The sequence below is a fragment of the Chroicocephalus ridibundus genome, chromosome 9, assembly GCF_963924245.1.
Source record: "Chroicocephalus ridibundus chromosome 9, bChrRid1.1, whole genome shotgun sequence".
NCBI lineage: Eukaryota > Metazoa > Chordata > Aves > Charadriiformes > Laridae > Chroicocephalus > Chroicocephalus ridibundus.
This window is the reverse complement of record NC_086292.1, coordinates 30,115,227-30,136,930: the sequence shown is the minus strand read 5'-3', so window position 1 is coordinate 30,136,930 and position 21,704 is coordinate 30,115,227. Positions and strand designations below refer to the sequence as shown.

General features: G+C 36.4%; 1 protein-coding gene across 5 annotated transcripts in view; it reads right to left on the bottom strand.

Annotated features, from left to right (window-relative positions):
• Positions 1 to 21,704, bottom strand: part of NRG4 (neuregulin 4) — a 52,884-nt gene that overhangs the window by 4,573 nt on the left and 26,607 nt on the right. For 4 of the 5 annotated variants that reach the window (XM_063347372.1, XM_063347375.1, XM_063347373.1 and 1 more), the window contains exons 3-6: positions 16,509 to 16,574; positions 12,341 to 12,434; positions 4,833 to 4,982; positions 51 to 130 (exon numbers count right to left, since the gene is read on the bottom strand). In XM_063347372.1, the coding sequence (XP_063203442.1) occupies positions 51 to 130; positions 4,833 to 4,982; positions 12,341 to 12,434; positions 16,509 to 16,518 (334 nt within the window). In that variant the 5' untranslated portion in view covers positions 16,519 to 16,574. Of the gene's footprint in view, positions 1 to 50; positions 131 to 4,832; positions 4,983 to 12,340; positions 12,435 to 16,508; positions 16,575 to 17,597; positions 17,678 to 21,704 lie in introns of all 5 variants that reach the window. The other variant, XM_063347376.1, reaches the window with a different exon arrangement.

Genomic DNA, 21,704 nt, shown 5'->3' with positions numbered 1-21,704 from the left:
TCTCCTGCCTTCCTTATGGAGTGAAATCATTTAACGTTAAATGTACTCACTGTTGCAGCCATTGCTGGTTGTAGTCTCAACCAGGTTGGCACCACACTCTGAAGAACTTGTCCTTGGAATGGAAGCTTTCCTGACCAGAAGAAATAAAGAGATGACAAAGAGAAAAAAAAAACAACACACAGAATGAGAAAAAGTTATCAGAGAAAAGTTAATTGAATGATGCTTCCACTGAAAAAAGTTACATGGATTTTCTGCAATTACTTTCTAATTAATAGTCAACATTTTTAAGCAGCATGTATTTGAGGGAGAATACACATCAGAGGCAGAAACAGCACTCAGAACTACATGGCTTCTCTCCTGAAGTTAATGTTCCTGTTTGTCTGATTTCTGAGGTCTTTATTTAAGCAATTAGTAGATACCACAAAATAATTTAATTTATCATTAACTCTCTTAGCATTTGGAAGTTAAATATAAGTAATGTGATATTTTCCACTTTCTTGAGGAGAAACAGATCTTTTAAATAGAGCTTATCTCTCGCTATCTCTTTCCTTTTCTTTTAATAGTAATTAGACATCTGCTCTCTTGAGAAGAGTCATGAGCTATTCTCCTTTCTGTCCAGTTTGTGTCCTGTGGTGATCCAACTCCTCCACAAAGTCTGTTGTATTGGACAGCTTACATGGCTTTATTCCTAGACCCTGGTGTTTTGGCTGGCTGGGTTCCCGTTCATCTATATACACTTATCTTACAGGTAATTTGGCATTTCAACATGGACTTTTAATAAGTATCGAAATTAATTGCATATTTATTTTAGTTTTCCTTAGGGTTTTCTCTGTTCCTCTAAGCTGTGTGTGTGGCATTCAGGCCTCTACATTTTTTTAAATAAATGCTGGCTTACATGGAATCTATACTAATCAGCTACCTTTCTTATTCTTCTTCCAGGAACCCTTGTAGCAAAATACGCCATTTGTTACCTCAGTAACAATCTCATAGCAAGGATTTTTGCATACTTTCCTGTTTTCCCCAGGTCAAAACAGTAGGCTTTATCTACCATTTGTTGCCAGGGGGTGTGTGTATTTCTTTCCAGATAGAGAGCGGCTAGATCTGGATTTGCTCTGCCTTCATACATTCCTCTGCTAACAGGTTATGCAGCTCCTGAGCCTGAAGCCACACAGAGGCTTACTCCAATCCAAGACATTTTTTTCATTGTCAAATAGCAAATCACTCTCATAAAACCAGTTCTGATTTTATATATATATATATATATATATATAGGTACGTTTTACATCCCCAAAGTAAATATTTTACTACCTTTGCTAAAATACAATTGTTGGCATGATGCCATATCTTCTATGAATCCCAACAGTTAGAAATAGCAATAGTTTTATGTGCTGAGCTTTTATAAGAATGTAGTAAACAGAACTGAGCATGCCCTTTAACGATCAGGATTCCCCCTTTGACTGAGAGACAATGTTAATTACCTATGAAACAACACATTCCTGGCAAAAACTTGATAAAATAATGTAGGAAGCTCATGTACTGAACTGGTTTTCACATTAATTTTGGGTGTGGACAATACTGTTCTTATGAATTTCTACAACATGATATAAAATTGTTTTGCAGTACTCATCTTTGAAGAGACATAAAAGCATGGTCTTTGCAACAACATTCCTCATAATTTTTTCAGAAAGTAAATTAAAGCTACTCACTTTACTATCTAAATAATTATATTCTATCAACCTACACTAGCCTTTCCTCCAGCAGGTTCCAGCGACAGTGGGAGGTTTAACCTTAGAATACTGTTTATCTTTGCCAGTTCTAAGCTGCCTTTTTTCATCACCAGTCCTTGACCGCTTCTCCCTCCTCCCTCCCTCCATTCTCTTCAGTTCCTTTCCTCTGTTCTGTTCTACTTTCCATCATTCTCAGCCGCTAGCCATTTCAAATACTGTTTGTTTCTTCATTATCTTTGATTCCCTCTCCTCTTCCTCCTTGTAGTTTGCTTTCCCAGACCATACCATGTTGATGAACCCTAGTGCATAATCAAATACAGCATGAAATCAGCTTAACAGCAGATTGTTGGCAGATTGGAAAAAATAAATCCTTGGTTGATAAAATTGTGATGATTCAGCTAAATATAAAGGGAGAATTATTTCCTACTGTTCACCCAGAGCTTTTATGGGTTACTTTTGCCATTACGTATGATTCAGTTTTATAAGCAGAGCAATGAAATCCCTTCTCTCCGCCCTTGTATGCTGAATGGATTTTTTTGTAGGGAGCATTAAATGTACATGCACATGCCTGGTTCTGAAATCTTCCCCAAGCAGCCCGAAAGGAAGAAAACTTGGAAAGGACAGGGGGTACAAGGGATGACAGGTATAAGAAAACAGAGCACCAATTTCCTAAATTCTAAAATATTTGATGCATAATTTTAGGAATTCAGTTTCTGTATCCTAAATTGCAATTAATATCTCCTCTTCTGCATCCCTCCAGATTGCATTAGAATCCTGCACTAGAGTCCTGTGCTGAAAAAGCCACAGAAATCTGTACTCCCACACAATATGGGGGGGAAGAACTCTCTGCTTTCTTATTCAGGATGAAACATATTTGTTAATGAAGTGTAGCAGTAGAAACTTGATAGCACAATGTTTCTCTTAGTATTTTAAATTCAATATATCCCGTCAAGAGGACAAGTCAAGGATGATGCAAACTCTCAGCTAACTGTTACAATTCCCAGTTCCACCATCTTCCAGAAGGTTATGATACATGTTTTAGATCAAATTTGTGGAAAAAAATTATAATAATGTTAATGAGAGCTCTTAGCAATAATCCTTGTTTATATAGCTGAAAAGAGGAAAGTAGATTAAAGTATCCACTTGACACTTCTCTTATATGTTGGTCACTTCAGTCAAGAAATAAGGACTTTTAGATGTAAAGTGTTTCTTTTATAGATGAATCTCTAGCAGAAGATGATTGTGCTACATCAGCCTCTGAAGTGTAAAGGTAAGTCAAAACAATTTTTAGACAGTTATGTTCTTTTCTGTATACTAAAGAAGTTGATCATGATTTTATGAGATTTCCCAAGCTAGTCTGGTATGTAAGATAGGTTCAAGGGCAACTATGTTAAGTCTGAGTTGCTGCCCTTGTTATTTTACTAATAAAGAGGCCTACTAATTGTTCTGCCAGTTAAGTAAAGCCTGAGTAAATTGATTTCCTATAGAGAAATACAGTAGTTGAGGTTCATCTTCCAAATGTCTGATAAGGGACTTGCACAGACCTGTAATTGCAGTTATTCTAAGCTGCTGTACTTTGCAATGCAAGGCTCGGCTCTTTGACAGTAAAACTCAGTAGATTGTGTCTCCAGCCTTCCCCTAATTTTACTGTACGCCAGAGGAAAGGGATCTTTTAACAGGTTACTCTCTGAGTTCTGTGCTCTCTGAAGACTTTTTTTATCTTCTCAGAGACAAGCTTTACTTCTAAAGATATACTCTCCGAATGTCTATGAGACTTGAGTGATATTTTTCTTTAGCTAAAGCTGTATTCTATTCTAATAACTTCATAATAATCTGAAAACATTCGTTAGCTCACAACTGCTGTGGCATTCCACTGCTAAAATAGGATTAATTTGACTAAAATGACTAAGGTGGGGGGTATCCTCTACAACAAGTTTATTTTTTTATACAAACTCTGTTTTATCAAATGCTCTCTATCTCTTCTAAATATATTCAGCTATGGGAAAAACTGGCACTCAGTGGGTTTCCATGACAGCAGCTGAGGTAAAGCTAGACCAGCTATTCCAAAGGTCGCTCACTGAAAGGCACTGATCAGAGAGGCTGATTTGGCAACGTGATTATGGGAGAGCAAAGAACAGAATTGCAAGAACTCTAGGTTATAACCAAGGAGAAACGCAACATAGGAGTAACAGGAAGAGGCTGCAAGTCTGTGATGGCTAAGAATTACAGGGGCTAGTAAGTTGCCTCATAAAGGCGTAAATACATATTACAGTATATGACAAAAGGAACTCTTACAAAAAGTGCTGTACTGTAAAAACAAAAGGGGACACAGGAGGTTGACTTGCGTACATAAATGCAGAGAGTAAGTGAAGACTAAGTTTGTTTGGGTTTGGTGTAAGTGTACTGATATTTGTACAGTATCAAATAGTTGACTTAATCCCAGTAACTGCTTATGTATTTTCATTCAAAGGCCTAATATGCCTAAAATCTACTAAAACCAAACCTGCAGCACTTGCTGTCTAGCACTGACTTTTTCATGCTACTCAAACATGAATCATCCTGCATAAATGAGTTAGCCCTCTGATTTGTTCTAGATGTTAGTTAGTTAGCTAGTTAATAAAAATCCACCTGGGATTATTCTTGAATTTGATTCTTTCCTTAGTTTTCCTTTTTAAACCAGGAGCTGTAAAGGAATTGGGAGCTAATGGCACCGGTTGGTTTAGCTGCCAATTCGATGCAGTGGCAGAGTTTCTCATTCCTAAGTACTTTGGAAATTTGCTTCTACTTCTCAGCCTTTGGACAACGTAAGGGTTGACTAACGTTTTAAAATGTTAGCATTAACTCTAGGTAGACTGTAAAATCTCTCAGAAATAGGTGTACCACATGTATTTTTTTTACAAAGCAATTATAAGTAATAGCTTAGAAAAGACATTGAGTAAAATATTACAAGCAACAAGTTGAAACATCCACATTAATTATGCTGAATAACCATACAAACCTTATGGATAATTCATTACATACTTTTACATTCAAATAATTAGTACATGATTACCAGAAGAAATTTCTACTTGATTAAACAGCTTCAGCACTCTGAAGCACTTTTACCTGCAAAGGAAGTAGAATGCTCCAATTACAAGAACTCCTAGAAGAAGAAGTGAAGCCAAGAAAGCTGCAAACAGGTCACCTTTTGCTTGGGACTTGATGCTGGGCAGCAAAACTTCCTCACAACGGGCTCCTGTGTAATTCTCAATACACCTGGGAAACCAAGTTTTATTCACATTAGATGGTAACTTGTCATCTCATATGAAAAGCACAAAGGCTTCTTCTGGTTTTAAGTGGTGACAGAACTTGTTATGGCATAATTCAAGGTTTATATTTGCTTCACAGCAAGTTTTCTTATGGAATTTCCACTCTCCTTGTATTTCTGGAACAAAGGGAATTGGGCATGCTGGGCATCAAGTTTAAATTCTGATCCATACTGCTTTCATGTATTAAACCATATCTTTCTTAATACATTCATTGGATTACCAATATACCTCACAATGGTGTACTTTGCAGTTAAATCTGCCTCCTCCACTGGCATATTTAATTTATTAAATCCACCTCTTTAGTGTTAACTGTATCATCCAACTGGTTCTCACACAGTAGTAATGCTTTCTGTTCCCCCTTTCATGGAACTTTCTAGCTTGCTTTGTTGAAGAGCTAGGACTGTCAGCTAAATACAACAAGGAAATGGGAACCCACTGACACACGGTACAACTTAAATGGCAAAAGTAATTTATGCAGTGTAATAATTCATGCCAGAACATGTTACATGCTTGGTGAAGGACCCTCTTTTGGAGGGACCTAGCTAAAAGTCTTCTCTACTATGTTTGTTTTATGTGTTGAGCTTCTGAAAACAACTTGTGAACAAAGGATTAAAACGAATATGGTATTTTACTATGGTAAATTGGTATGATATTTTATTAAAAATAAATAAAATGAATGGTTTAGTAATTCACATTGACTCAAAAACAGATAGGTTGAAGCTAAACTAATCTTCATCTGTCTTACATTTTGCACTTACTCTGCTAAGTTTTCTTAAGGAATTTATTGCATTACAGAAAATTGAAAGCACTTCATTCAATAACTATATTCTGCATGTATCTTTTACGTATGCAAATTCGCTTCTCTCTACTTGTATTACTAAAGATCTTGCTCCTTCTTGCTATTTCTGGCACTGAAGTCATAATAATCTGTGACATAAGCAATTTCAGGCTCCAGCTGAGAAAAATGGGTTGAACTTGGTAACATACTTGAAGTTCTCAACTGCCATTGGCAGCTGCAAGGTATAATTTCAGATGAGGGATAAGAAGGCGGAGTGGGGAGGAACTGCCAAAAAGGGAAGATGTCTGGCATATCTAAATAAGACAAATGGATCACTGTGAGCATACCACCATGCATGGTTAATATGACTCCCAGCACCGCTGTCTGGAGATTATGGACCACTATTTCAGTACTACTGGTCTAAACTGTCGCACAAAGAATTACTACCTTTCTTTTAATTCTTTGCTTTTGGAAATAAAATGGAAGATTTAGACACTAGGAAAAAAGATTCAATTATCATCATATATTAAAGCTGTGCAATTGATCAAACAGCAACCTTTTACTAAGGACAATTTGAGACTTTTCAAAGTGACTGTGTTTGCTGGGAGAAGGAAGGGTAGGCAGACTGCTCTGATTGCTTGAGATAATGTTCCAGATATTTACTGTAAGTATAGTGGCATTTCAGTGCCCTATTTCTGAAATACTGTAGAATACTTTAAGAATAGAAGTGTAGTTTGAGTAGGGCATTGTTCTCTAGCAAGTGAGAGAGAAATGCTTCGGAGAGCTGAATAGAGTAACAGGGATAGAAAATGGAATATAAAATTCACAGACGTATTCTTGAATACCAATGAAAACTGGAGAATAATGCAAGGCTAAAATGATACAGGAAGAAAAAATAAATAGGTTTTGGCATCAAACTAAGGCTCATGGAAAAGTTCTAGAGAATGAGTGTAAAGGGAGTAAGTCAGTAGCCTAAAGAGAAAAATGAAGCAGGAGGAAGAAAAGACAGTCCTAGCACTGAAGAGAGTTGCATATAGGATTAGAGAACTGTTGTGAGGTAGAAAATACTGTCATATAACCTAAAAATTATGGAGGTTTTCACAGAAACAGGAAAATTGAGATAAGGTATCTTTTGGTTACATTCAAAGAAACAAAATGATAGCTAATGTAACCCTACCAACAGGCTCTGCTGCAGTTAAGGCATTTCCGAAAATCCAAATGTTCAAATATTGGCTTGCACAAGCTTTTATGAAGTCATCAGTGCTGATGTACAAACAGGTGAAGGCCTATGTTAAATATAGAAGCAACTGATGCTTTAAAACAACCAAGAGAAGAAAAGGTTTCTGCTGTAAGTCCTTTCCTAAAATCGGTGGGCAAGAAACTAAGCAGACTTCAGTAATTAGCAGCGGAACTCACTCAGAAGATCTACTTATCCTGTTGCATTAGCAGAGCTCTAATAATTTCAGTGGAGTTACATACACAGTGACTGCAAGCAAGACAGCAAAGCAGTTTCTAACACGCATGTGGGCTATGAATGTAATCCAGACTGACGGTATCTATTTAGTGACTCCTACAGATAGTCAGTCTTATTGTACACAGCCTTAAAAGTCAGTAGCAACTCAGAGTTTATCTTGCTTGTAATGGATGCCTAAAAGTAGAGCACAAGTTAAACATGACACACTTGCAAATGTTAATGTGGCAGGCAACTGTGCTTCTGCGCTTGAATGAATAAGCGCAAAAGACAGAGAAGCCTGCTTCTAGGCTGTAGTAAGAGGGAGTTACACTAATTAGGCCTTGTGGTCACTAGGCCAGGTGTTGCTGATGCACATCATCTGCATGCTGTTAGCCTGCTGTTTTAGCACATGCTGTCTGTTGGCTTTAAATGGTCCTACCATGTAGCATTCCAAAGTTGATTTTTAAAATGAGAAAAAAGGTCTTTCCTCCTCTAAGAAATTAGAATTTCCAATTCAATCAGAGTTGAAAGACAACAGCCTTCAAATGTTTGCAAAAAAGCTGTGAGACTAGAATCTCCCATTTTCATCTAGCATCCAGATTTCTCCTTTCCTAGATGCCTGCACACGCATGCACACACGCCCACACCTCTTGTCAGCTGAGAAGAGCCAGCCTCAACTGTTGTATATAAACTTACTATAGGAGCTATGCTGGAGACAAAACACTAACATATGTAAAGAAACCCACATAATCTTTCAACATAGGATATTAATCAAAACTACCTATATCAGCATCAATACAAGGTGGAAGGAAATAGACTGCATTGGATAAGATGTCAGGAGATGACCAGTGGGTCCACAATTATATCGGTCCTTTACAATGCTTAAAATATAAGAGTAACAGCTCGCCAATAACACAAGGCATTTCTGCCGTCTCCTTTGCAGATGCAGTTCAGGAGACAGTGCAAGTGATCTACTGCCTGTCTGATTTAGGTAAGAAGGTAAGGTTTCTTTCTCTTCCAGACTCGAAGGTGGGCGTTGTAAGCATGTATCTGACAGACTTTAAAAATGGAGGTAGGATTTGAGTCAAATATGCCCACAGACTCCTATTGCTTAGTATTATACTGTAAGAGTCTTGACTTTCGTTTTCCTTTAGTCTTCCTTTAGTCAGGAAAAACCTGAATGCTTCTTGGTATAAAAATTACATGCATGTAAATACAAAGCTCAAAGCAGAAAAAGACAGATGAAAAATTATCTGCTTGTTAATGCAATTCAGATTACATGGCTGATATCTTCAAAATAACCATAATCTTTAGTCTGTAGTAGGCTCCTAAAAGTTGTCCTAATCCATACACTCTAAGGGCAACTAGTAAGTATGAAAAAGAATTTAAAGCCAAAGCAAACAGGCAATGACAAAGTTAATTGGAAGCCCTAACAGCTTTTTAAAAAGTTTTGTGCTCAAGAGGCATTACTGTTACACTGTAGATGTATTCATATACATAGAAAGTAAAATGAAACTCATGCTGCTGCTGCAGAGGAGTTGAAAAATGGGTTATTTTCCAATAGAGCTCCCTTAGCTATGTGTTTATTTGGCAAGCTTTACCATAGCTGGTAATGATACTAATTCTGATCACTAATACCTTTCAAACAGTAAGGTAATATTGCATTTTATATTTTATGTCCCATTAAAAATAAATCTTTATTATTGACTTTTTTTTTTGGCTATCCTTTGGTGTGTATTCTAACTTTTGTTCCTACCTTTCAAGCTAAAAGCAGAATTGAAAAATACTAAGTGGACACTTTGTTTTCAGAAGAGCCCGGGGTATGCAAAAGTATAGTTTTGGAGGCAGAAAAAGAAGAAAAGCCCAGATGAGTGGGAAGCCCTTAACTGGCAACTCGCAGTGTGTATATTCTGAAGGTTTAAGGCACAGCGAGTATATCACTCATGAGAACATTTGAAAAAGAGAATGAAGGACCCATCTCAGAGAAAGAGCCAGACAAGGATGGAGTATACAGAAAGTGATAGAAGGAATTTGCATGGGATTTATTGGCTTAGTATAGGAAAGATGGAGGAGAGATTGGATTAGGGTAGGAGCAAAGAAAGGAGAAAGTGGAGATATTCTTTACCCATACATGGGTATTTCAGGGCGGAGATTTCTAAAGTCTGCCTCTGTCCCTTGCAGTACTTGGCCTGAACGTGCTGCCCTCTGCAGAACACGATCCCTTCCTCAAAAGGAGAGCATGACTATAAATTGCTGTGTGTACTGCCCTGGGAAGGGGAGGAGCTGTGTTTGGGTGGTCTTATGCCATCTGTATTTTGCCTGAAATACAGAAGGAAGGCTCTCAGAAATCTGCCATGTGTAAGACAAAATGGAAATACCAGAGCTTCCCCTCAGACAACAACATCTCAACTTAATTCTGCACTGCTGTGCATCAGGTGCTGAGGCAAACAGCTTTCAGCCTCATGTTTTGTGATACACCTGGGGCAGCTGCTTTTCCATCCTTCTCCATTCTGCTGCATGTTTATTTAGTACATTTGAGCATTCCTGGGTCTGAAGCTCATCTTCCTTATGGTGACAGGTGCGCCTTTTGCTGCTGAGAACATTAACTCATTGTTAGGAAAGGCATGAGGGAAGACGGCAGCTGAGCAACTTCATGTTTTAACACACATCAGCTGTTTTTAAAATCTGCTAATGTTGCACAGGGGAGGGGGGCCAACTAATGTTTTGTTTCTATTACATCTCTACCTTGTGTATATGTATCAATTTCTGAAATAGTAAAAATAACTGAAATTCCAAAAGTAAACAGTGGCTCTTAATTTGTTAGCATGCTACAAAATGTGTATTTCTAAGGAATGATGCAATTTTCCTAGTCACATTGTGAAATTACTTCCAATGATGTTGCATCAGGTAATCTGGATTAACAGTGTTTAGCACAACACATTTGTGTAAATAAATAGCATGTCAAGGCAAATGTGTTTTAATGCTTTTTTTCAGTTTGTCAGTCTGTTCTTGCTCCATTTTGAATCAATGCTGTACTAATGATCATTCATCCTTTGATTCTAAAAACTGATACAGTTTTTCTGTTGGTGGGAGCTGATCTGAGAACACTTGGAAGCTTCAGGTGGGATTTGGCAGAAACCTGTATCAAAAAAACTTTGTGCAACTGTATGATGACGCCAATCTTTAAGTTCCAAAGCACCAAATATTTTTCTGAATTCCGCTGAATAGTGATGCATTTTTTCTGTTGTTTCTATTCACATCACTGCTGATTACTAAGATATCTGTGTGTAAACAAAACCTTTCTCATCTATAATTAGCCTTCTCTGACTGATTAAGGAACATGCTTAGAATAAGGACATGCTTAAATAGAACACTTCTATTTAAACGCATATAACTTTGTAATCAACCACTAGATACAGAAGAAAAATAGTTGATAATTTAAATGCAATAAGATTGCCTGAGTATAACAGAAATGCTCTTAAGATGTTACTTTTCTGCTTCAGCAGATTATAAAATCCTCTAGTACCTGAATTACAAATTACTTCATTTGGAGCCCTTTTAAAGTGGAAATTATCTATGCTGACTAGATTGTGCTCCTGAATATTCCTGTTCTGAATATTTGTTACTTCATGTTTACATTTATTGCATCAAATACACCTTCCTCATTACACAGTCTAGCAATAGTTGAGAGGGTGCTTCTGATGCTGTGTAGTCTAACCATTCTTTTTTCACTTAAGTATTTTAATATTAATAATATGGAATTCCTTCCAGGAAAAAAACCAAACATGTATTTCAATGTGGTTTACTTTTTATGTGTGTAGTATTTATTTTACGTCACATAAGCTTGCAAGGTTTAGCAGTTAGAATAAATCATCATCATACGGCATTTCTGAGCTTTACACTCACTTCTGGATACAATTCATTGTATGACATTGGACAATATGCTTAAGGACAGTGATATGCTGTGTATATTTACCGTAAAATTGCCTCTTCTCGTCTGCTAGATAAGTTTACATGCTTGAGTTTAAATGTTTAAATTGAACTGTCCCAAACAAAAGAAAGAATTACTTTAATTAGGCTTCTCATAAGAGATTTTGTTTCCTTCTTCAACTGTTTCATCCAGTTATCATTAGTTATAGCTCAAGATTGAAGAGGGAGCTGAAGTTGCCATGGAAGAAAAAAAGGTAATATCCTTAAGTGTATGTAATAGGTGTCTGAACACCTATTATTATGTTAAGTAATTTAATTAAATTAACCAGGATTTATTTTGATGAACGATAACTCAGAATTAGTAAATGCAGAACCGTGAAAAATTAGAATTTAGTTTAGCATCTTCATATGTCTTGGTAAATGAGAAAATAAAAGGAAAGGGCTATCTTTATGCAGGAAATATATCCACACGCAAAATTAGGAAGTGCTACTTTTCCGGTGTGCTACATGGGCTTCAAAAAGAAGAATGGCCCCATAAATGAATGATGTAAGAACTATCTCTATTTGCTGCCTTGATGTTTCTTTATCAAGTAGTCTTTGGCTGTCACTATAAAGCTGCCCTTTGAGTATTTCACTGAGATTCAGAGAACACAGTAACTCTTGAATTACATTCTTTTTTCCCCTTAAAAATTATATTCCTCTTTGTGCCTCCTCATTTTGTTTGGGTCAGGCCATTTTATGTTATAAGAATTTTTGCAATATAATTCACCTGGAAGGAAAACTGGGAAGGTACATTGCCTTTCTGAATGCCTTCCCCACAGTCTGTACTCCATGAGGCAAAGGGTATTTTGTTCGTTTCTGTGTTGTAATGAGGGGAGAAAATATGGCATACGTAAATGAGTACTGTTGCACCTGTCAAACACGTATACGCCAAGTATACACGTTCATTTTTCTCATATTGTCATGTCTCTGCAAGCTAGGTAAGTAATCTAAGCATGAATTACTGAATTTGCAACAGCCATAGGTAATAGGTATTTTCTTTTACGTAATGTTTTAACAGTAATTTCTTAAAGAAGCAAAATGGAGAAAGTCTTTAGACAGTTACTGTCCGATACTTAAAGACATAAACTTTAGTTTCACTGACCTGCAGAATGGACTGGATACAGTAGGAATCATATAACAAATCCCTCCATTTAGACAAAAAGATCCATAACTGGTGCCACAGAGTTCTTCATGATCTTAAAGAACAAAACAAACACAGAGAAAAATAGAGACTTCTGTATTTTTATCAATAAAAGGACATCTCAATTATACTTTTTTCCTTAAAAAAAACCCCAAACCACACCAAAACAAACCACCCCACACAAACAAAACCACCCTATGAACAAATAAGGTATCAGTCTTGCCTTCCAGGCCAGCAACATATAGCGCTATCTATCTTGCAGAATTGTCTCATGTAACAATATGCAAAAAGATGACAAATTTATCACCATATCAGATGGTGAAGCACCTAAATTATATGAATAAATGCAAAATTCTCTTGTGGTGAGAGGAACTTTTAAATTCTTTGTTACTTCATTTGCCTTTCATGACCACAAACCGTACTGAGAACAGCGACCCTCATGATGACCTCTATGAAGTCTGGCTTGTCCTGTCCCCATGGCACAAACTATCTTTAGCTTAACTAGCTTCTGTGAGAGAATGGGAGGCAGCACAGGTAAACCCAGAATAGTCTCAGGTGTGGACCAGGACATTCTGAGACTGCTTCAGGCTGTATTAAGAGCTGAATTATAGCGCAGTTGGACACCACCAAGTTTTCCCACCCCAATTTTTAACAACCGGTGGAGAAGCTCGCCTATGAAGTGGCACTTAAGTAGAAGACTGCCTGTTGCAATGTAATTTCCACAGATCTCAAAAAGGCTTTTTTCTAACTCAGTAGGCTTCCTCTATGAATTGTTAGTATTTTAAACACAATTAGGCATTCTAATAAAACCTCAAGTACAGGATACTAATGTTGGCACTCATAGCAGCAGTTGTCCATTTTATACTTAAATAGAATATCTAACTGTACCATTTCACTCTTTTTGAAAGCAGTCTAAATTTGGAAGTTGGCTGCATATATTTACGATATATTTAATGCATCAGTAACTCATTTTATATATGTATTTATAAATATATTTTTCAATCTTATGAAACCACAATAGCTCAATCAAAAGAAAAATAGAGCAGTCTCCTGACATCACAAGCACGAGAATCATGTGTCACCTCACACTTTAGGTGTTGTTTTTGCTGTTATTTCTCCCAGAAGTTCTGAAAATAAGAATTCTGCTGTCTCATTATTTATGTGTAGAAGACATTTTCTAAACGAAATATAGTGTTGTGTAAGAGGAATCATGATTTTAATTTCTTATTTGTTCTTCAGGAAAAAGAGTTGGGGTTCCTCTTTATTCCTGCAGAAAAAAAGGAAGTGTGGCCACAAGACCTTCTACCCTAGAGGGAGGTTTGTATATACAGCTTTGTGTGTAAAATGAACCTGACTTTTCTAAGAGTAGCAGAAAAGCTTAGCTGCTCCTAACCCTGTGCAACAAAAACATTGTGCATCCTGCCACCCTCTAGACCATCTCTAGTAATTTCACTCTTTCATCTTTTCATACATTCTTCCGTTTCTCTGATGGCGTATTGACTTAGGAGTGTGAGTAAAGTCCTTGTATTATTTTAAGACGATGGCAGTTATATTACAGAGCTCAAGAGGACTTCAGTTTCATGTTATCAAAGTGCTAGCATCCAAATGGGAACTGGACCTTTTTGCATGTGTGCAGGTAAATTAGGGAGCTGGAGGAGGAGGGAAGTAAGGCTGGAAAGACTGTTCATGTTTGACTTTGTTTCATTGGCTCAGGATGTGGAATAACAGAAATGTGTGTTCTGTCCTACCTTGTTAGAGGTTAAATGGAAATTTATTTTGACTCTGAAGGTTTCTGTGCTTGTCTACTGGCAATTCATTTACTGCAAGTTCACTATTAGAAGACTTTTAAAATTATTTCCCATGGATAACAGTATAATTGCAATAGGAATAAAATGGTAACAGAAAAAAGCAAGCAGGTTTTTAAACAAGAAGTATAAATTATTTTATTTTAGTCTATTCAAATGTAACAGTGGAACTTCTGTGACAGTGTAATTAATTTGAAGGCTACATCATCCTTAAATGAAGAGAGGATATTGAATACATGAACAGTGTAACAGGGTGTCTATACAATTATAAGAATCAAGAGAGAAAAAGCAAAACTCTCAACTTCAACCTGCTCTCAACTCTATTAAGCCTCTGAGGGAGTTAAGTGTTGTTGAAATTCTACCAGATGGAAAAGTGAGATGATAGAAGGTAGGACCTTCTAGAAAGGTCCTAGAATAGAAAAATCCCTTCAGACAGCTCGTGGAAAGCCTTCAAAGAAATTCTCATGAGAATTAATGAGAACTTGTTAACCTCCTTAAAATCCTGCCTTATGGTCCTATTTCTTTTCTTCATCTTTATGCAGAAATAGGCCTGTCTCACACTGGCACAGTGGTAGAGTACTGAAGAAAACTAAATGCCTCAAGTCATTCAGGTCTCAGAACATTTGGGAGAATGATTCTCTCACTGCTACGGTGTGATCCGTGTATCAAGGACCAGCTCTGCAGCCCAACTAAACATTTCTGTTCTGGCAAAATACCTCAGGCACTCTGTCTCAGGCCTACTAGAAAAAAGTGAAAGAGGTGGAGAGAGAGAACAAAAAGTGCCTAGGAAGCCTTCGAAACCTTTTTGATTGTAATTACAGACACTTTCTCTATAGGCTATTTCTTTCTAGAGCTAGACTTCTTTCCAGTGCTAAGGGGAAAATGGTAACCTTAATTTTACCACTAATAAGATATTTGAAGAAACCTCTTGACCATGTAGATCAGGTGCCCCATCTTCCATCCAATTGTGCTTTTCATTAATTCTATTTTGTGTATTAATACTTTGCCACTACTTATTGAAAGTACCAGAGTAATGCAGTATAAAGTAGATGACAGAATTATGAAAGAGAATAAAAGAAAATTCAGGATGCTCTAACACTAAAAAAAATAAGTTATTAATTACTAGTAGTAGCGGGTTTTGCTACAATACAAAAATTTACTTACTTTACTGAAACGCAGTTGTTTGGATCAAATTTGAAAGCTACAGCTCTGTATTTATATGCAGGAAAGTATGAAAGCAACATTTATCCGTTTAAATTTATAGTCAATGATGCAAAAGAGTATACTGGAGAATCAGAAGGTGTTCAATACAAGCCAAAACCCAATTACATTAGCATCAGTGAATATGTTATGATTTTTCATGAGGTAAGTCAATACAGTATATTAATCTAAAAATGCAAATTGTATGCTTTGAAAGTCAAATGGATACTACATTCAGACTACCATCATCAAGACAGAAAAGTTTACCAAGTCAAGTGACAACAGACAATTAAAAAAAATACAAAAGATTTAGCTTTTCAATTAATACAACTGTAGAAATTCTATCAAAATATGTTCTACACAAAATATATATATATATATGTATTTTGATATGTCCTTCCATGTGAGAGATTAAAGGAAGAGAAGTAGGGCACAAAAGTAACTTTTAAAAGAAGTCAGGTTTTGGTGAGAGGAGAAGCGAACAGGAATGAAACAAGACATTCTAACGCTAGACTGTGAGTACTTAAAACTGGCAGAGGTAACAGCAGCCTCTAAATACAGTAATTCTCAATTATTCTTTTTGAGGACATGCACAAAAACCTGTCCCTAAACTATCTTGTCTGTTTGCATTTAAACTTTTGTAACCTGACTGTCCTATCTATTAAAAAGAAAAACAAATAAAGGCTCAACACCACCTTAACCCCCAAAGAACCAAGCCAGCCTTGATAATCCACATGTTGACTCGGCTGTCTTGCCTGGTCCAAGGCTAAAATACTACAGACTGTCTAATCGTGAAGTCTGCTAAAAGGAAAAAGGGAAGGGGGAGGAGTGGGAAATGTTGACAGAAGATAAAGGGGCTGAGGCATGTTTCCTCACTTATAAGCAACTTTGGACTGTATGCTAATCAATCACAAAATGTGAAATATTAGGACTGATCAAAGCAAACATCTCCTTAAGAGAACTTGTACCACTGACTAGTGAGCTCTAGTTTGCTGACTAGTAAGTGAAGACAGCCCTACGGAGCAGTTGTGACAATCCCAATGGCAGCTGTCAAATCAATGCAATTTTAATGAACTCTAATTATACATGTATACACATCCAAGTAAAGACTTGGAAGAAATTACCTGTTCGCATATTATTCCGACAACAATTTTTATTCTTGATCAGAGGCTATTCTTCTAAAACGGCACCTAAAGACAAACATGTAAATTTAGCATGTCATTTTTAATCCCAGTGACTTTTTTCCCTGAAGAAATAGCTATTGGAATGCATCTTTCAGTGTTGCTGCTAAGACATCTGTTGTACTTTGACAGTAATACACTGTTATATGTAAGTTCCATTACTTCACAGTTAATGGCAAACATTCAAGTGTACTGTCAAGTTCAGTGAACTCCTAAGGGCAGTACTACAGAGTAAAACCAAATTCACACTAAACAAGTTTAAACAATGAATACTTTCTTCAAACTGCCATGCTTACTCAGAATTGTAATACCCGATGCTTTTAGGCAATCTAAGTTCTTGTTTCTGGCTAGCAAATTAAATTGATAGTTGTACCTTGAAAGTCAGTGTATACAATTGAACCAGTCCTCAGTCTGATAATTACTCAGTCAGGTAAGATCGTGGTGGTGGAATTCTTGCATTTCACAAACAAGAATTTCCTAATTTGTCATTTCTCAGAATGTGTGTGTTTCACTTGAGTGTTTCTCATGTCTCGATGTCAAGTGAAATTAGTAACATAGGCCATGAATTTAGCAGAACTCAGCAAGGTCAAGACTTGTACAATTATTTTTTAAATATGGAATAGAAACTCTGCCTGGACAGAAACCAATCTTCACTTGACATTGCTAAAAAGAAACTTATTCTGTAGACATGCCAATTCTATAAACATCAAACATTGCTATATTCTGTTTTCTTGTAAGGTATTGTCAAGTTTTATTGTACCAAATAGGTTACTGAACAAGCCTAACATGATGGATCTGATTTTTTAATGTTTGCTCTTTTTTTCTTAATTATACTTTAATGTGTACATAAAGCAAATATTTAAGCAAGCTGCCCTATATTGGAGAAAGACTTTTTCCCATTAAATGATCAAATAAAACAAATTACCAACTTTACCAGAAATAACTGCCTGTTTTTAAACTTCAGCTTTTAGTACTAGAAAGGCAACTTTCTGTAGAGGCCTATTTCGAAAGGGATAGTGTGTTTGTACTTACTGTATAAGCAGACAGTTCTGTTTTTCATGGGACCTCAAATGGCTTCTCTGGCTCTTTAAGTCCCGTCCATACAAGAAGATCTGAAATGGCAGTTCCCTGTGATACTGGGCTGTAACAGCAGGGTCCCCACCCAAAGGCTGTCCTCTTGGGCTGTCTCACAGATATGCAACTTTGCTTTGTGTACACAACCAAGTACAATTAACATAGCATGTGGCACAAAGAAACAAACCAACATGATTCACTTCAGAACTAGAATCCTGGTTTTAAAAGAAATAAATCATCCTGGAGATATGGTTATTTTTAGCAGTCAAGATCTAGATTCTGTATGTGCTGTTACAAAGGCTTCAAATTTATGTATAGTGCAATGTGGGTGAGGTTACAACAAAGACAAACATGCATACAGAGGCCAAGTACAGAATAGGGTAACACCCCGTTATGCTCACAGAATTGCTTGCATATTTTTCTAGGACTACCAGTACTACAATTTATAGCCAAATTCAAAACATTCCCGTAATGTAGTATATATAAATTGCATCATAAAAATACAATATGCAGCAGTCAAAAATCTGATTTAAATTTGTATTTTATTGGAGGAAGCAGTCCTTTTAAATTTACTTCCCCTGTTCTCAGAATGTCCTGCAAAATTGTACAATATCCAATAGCTCTCCTAACAGAAAATATAAATAGGATATATAACATAAATTTCAGAGTAGCTTTTTCAGATTTAATTAGGATATGGGTCCTCAAACAGACAAAATAACTTGATTTTGCTATTGCAAAAAGGTGATCTCTCTTCTTCTTCCTCTTATTGTTGGTATCCATCTCACTATCTCTCTGGTGATGGTACTGGTATAAGTTGAACCTTTTCAGGAGATGCTTAAATCCAGTGATCCAGCAGAAAATTCCTTGGAGGAAGCTGACAGTTTTCCACTGCATCAGTGTGCTAAATGGATGCGCTATGCACCTCATCAGCTGTTTGGACTAGGACTAATTGTTACACATACTACAAACTGTTTATAAGATGACTGCAGAGAACAAGAGAGTTTGAAGAACGCAATGGGACTACTAATTGTTTAATTTTCAAATTTTGTTGCCTGCATATTCAAGGAAACAGGGTGTGGCAAAGGAAGGGGGTGAAAATACTTCCTAAACAATCCAAGAGGATGTATGTGTCTATGGATAATTCTATTCTTTAAGTTCCGATAATAAGTATCACAAGTTGGGTCTAAAGATCACTTTCAAAAGAGATGTTGCTGACAGCATTCACAGTTGTGGCTTTTTTTTTAAGACTGAAAATTAAATCATTAGTTAGTAGTGTATTTTTATGTAAATGTTTTTATCTGGGGTGTTTGTTGCATTCTGAACAGAAGTTCAAGTATGTGCGTCCTAAAAAAAGTAAACTGGACTCTCTATCTCGTTAGAAAAGCAAGCTGATATATCGTAAAAGAAATGAAACGCTATAGCAGAAATTGTTGCTAAACTCGATTCTAACTTGGTTACATCTATCCGTGCACTGAACTGGTACTTGAAACACAAAAAATCATTTGTGCATCTACCTAACACTTTCCAAACTCAATGTCTTCTTTTAAGACACAGCTGTAGCCTCTGCTCACAGAAACTAAGAATGCAATTCTATGAATGCTCAAATGTTTATCTTGCATGCACCTTGGGAGTTTGTGAAAGACTACTTTGTGTATCAAGTTAAAGTATTTTAATCTGAAATTTAAAACACAGCCTGTTTTGCTCTGTGCCAGCTTGTTAAAAAAACTTCAGATCAGTTCTACCCTTTTCCCCACATCTTTGTCATCTAAACTCATATCAGTAATAATACATTGTGTGAAAGACTAGACTTTATACATTAAAGTTAGGTCACCTGTGTATACTGATATATACTGATACTATTTCAGCCCTTTCACTTACTTGAAAGTCCTGTGTATCTTTATTTTCATAGTCTGAATCTGTTAACAAGGGCTTCAGTTTAGGAAGGGATTTAAAGCACATGTTTAGAGTTAACCATATCCTAAATCACTAAGTTTAAAGCATGTTCAAGCACTTTGCTGAATGAATCATGAACTGATTGTGTACGCGTCGCACTGAATGCTGCAAATATGATGGAAACACTGGGTTACTATTCTGTAGCAGAGAAACCACAGATAAAAGTCAGCCACACAAGAAAATTCATACAGCCTCATGCTTCTTGGGCACTAAAACAGTAGGGGAAAGAATATAGTTATATAGTTTTTTCTTTTTTTGGGAACTGCTATTGGATTTATGGGCAAATTGAGGACTCGGACACAAAACTGCAATGGGTTCAGCTCTTTACCAAAAATCTGGCCATACTGGAAGCTGGCTGGAACAAGTCTTTTGAACTCATTAGACTTGTCTTTAAATGAACCTGTGTGCTTTAATCCTCATATATTTAAAACAGAATCCTTATTGCCACTTATTTTTGTGTACTTTTAATGGCTAACTATTCTAAGCATGTGTGAGATGCAGTATCCCCAAAAGATGATAACCGGAAGTCTTAATGAGCACAGGCAGATAAAAAGAAAGCACTGAATAATGATTTGGGGTTTGTTTTATGGTTCTTTGCTATCCAAACATTCTTAAAATTAATCTCTATACAAACTCTCCCTGAAATTAAAGATCATTCCAGTCACATGGCTATTTCAAATATATACTGTTTGTTCATTTAGATTAAGTTGCACTTTACAGCTGTCTTCACAAATGGGATTTTACTGCATTATGTATTCTTTTTTAAAATCCAAAAGAGGTAAAATCTCATTCTGTCCCAATACTGAGTTCAAATATTTGTGTCCTGAAAACAATGAAGGGGAAAAAGATTTTCAAAGTTGCACTCTCTGCAGTGCAACTTTATAATTAAACATAAATTTCCTTCTGAGATGTGTCCTTGATATCTATCAAGCAGTTAGTAGTCTATGCCTCTTATTTTCTCCAAGAGCCAGGAACAGTACTGAAGTCTTGTTAAAAGGAATCTGTTTATTTTCTTATCTACGTGATAACTTCTAATACCCTTACCATATGAAGCTCATAACTGATTTTAGCACAGAAAATCATCAGGCGTCAGAAAAAAATCCATCAAACCGCCTGAAACAAATGGAAATTCAAGATGAGATACTACAACAAATTTGTATAAGGACAATGCGTTACCCAAATTTACTCACTGAAAGTTTCTTTTAAGATGGGACAGCCACATCGTCAAGGAACTCTAACAAAAGATAGAAGCAAAGGCAGATGCCAAATAGCTCACAAGTCTCAACATGCTTGTGATTAACGGGTGAGTTTTTTGACTACAGTTGTTCAAAATTCTTTCCATTACAGTTTTCTGAAATGGCACCAAAGACTGAGTCCTCTCGTCTTAGGAATGCCTACAGCAAAACTTTAAGTTTACATTTTGATTTTATCCACTGAAGTACGTCTAGGATTAGTTATATACTAAAACAGCTGGTAAAACTGTTGTCAAGACATTGAAATCACAATTTGAGACATTACAGTAAATTTAAGGGAAAACTTTCCATTCCTAAAATTTCTTAAGTAGTTTGCAACCAACTGCAAATTCCCATCTGAAACCCCAGTTTTACTGTACGAGATATTCATACAGAAGTTGGCAAAGCTACATTTCAATTGAGGCTTCTGTCAAATGTAACTACTGTAATCGTACTACCTGTTCATAACTTTGAGATAGAGATTCCAGTCTCGAGCTTGTGAGTCCTTATGTGGGGGGAGTTGTTAAATTTCAGAAGATGCTTGCATTAAAAAAACATTATCAAGCTTGGAAAAAAACACCCCACAATGCTATTCTTTCATTCTGTGTGTTTACTGATTTCTTCTCTGGCACTTTCACTCCCAGGTTTCATCCCTAAAGTCTCTTAAGAAATCAACTGAAGTGTAATACAACTTAAAGGTTCTCACTGCATAATCAATTTTTTTCCATATCTCAGTGGTGAATATAGTGTCCATCAGAATGTCAGCTCTCAAATGTCAGTAATCTCAGATCCCAAAATCAGAACTCAAAAAATCCATATTATATACTGGCATACAAGAAGACAGTTTAGCACATGGACATTTAATAAAATAGACCAGTAT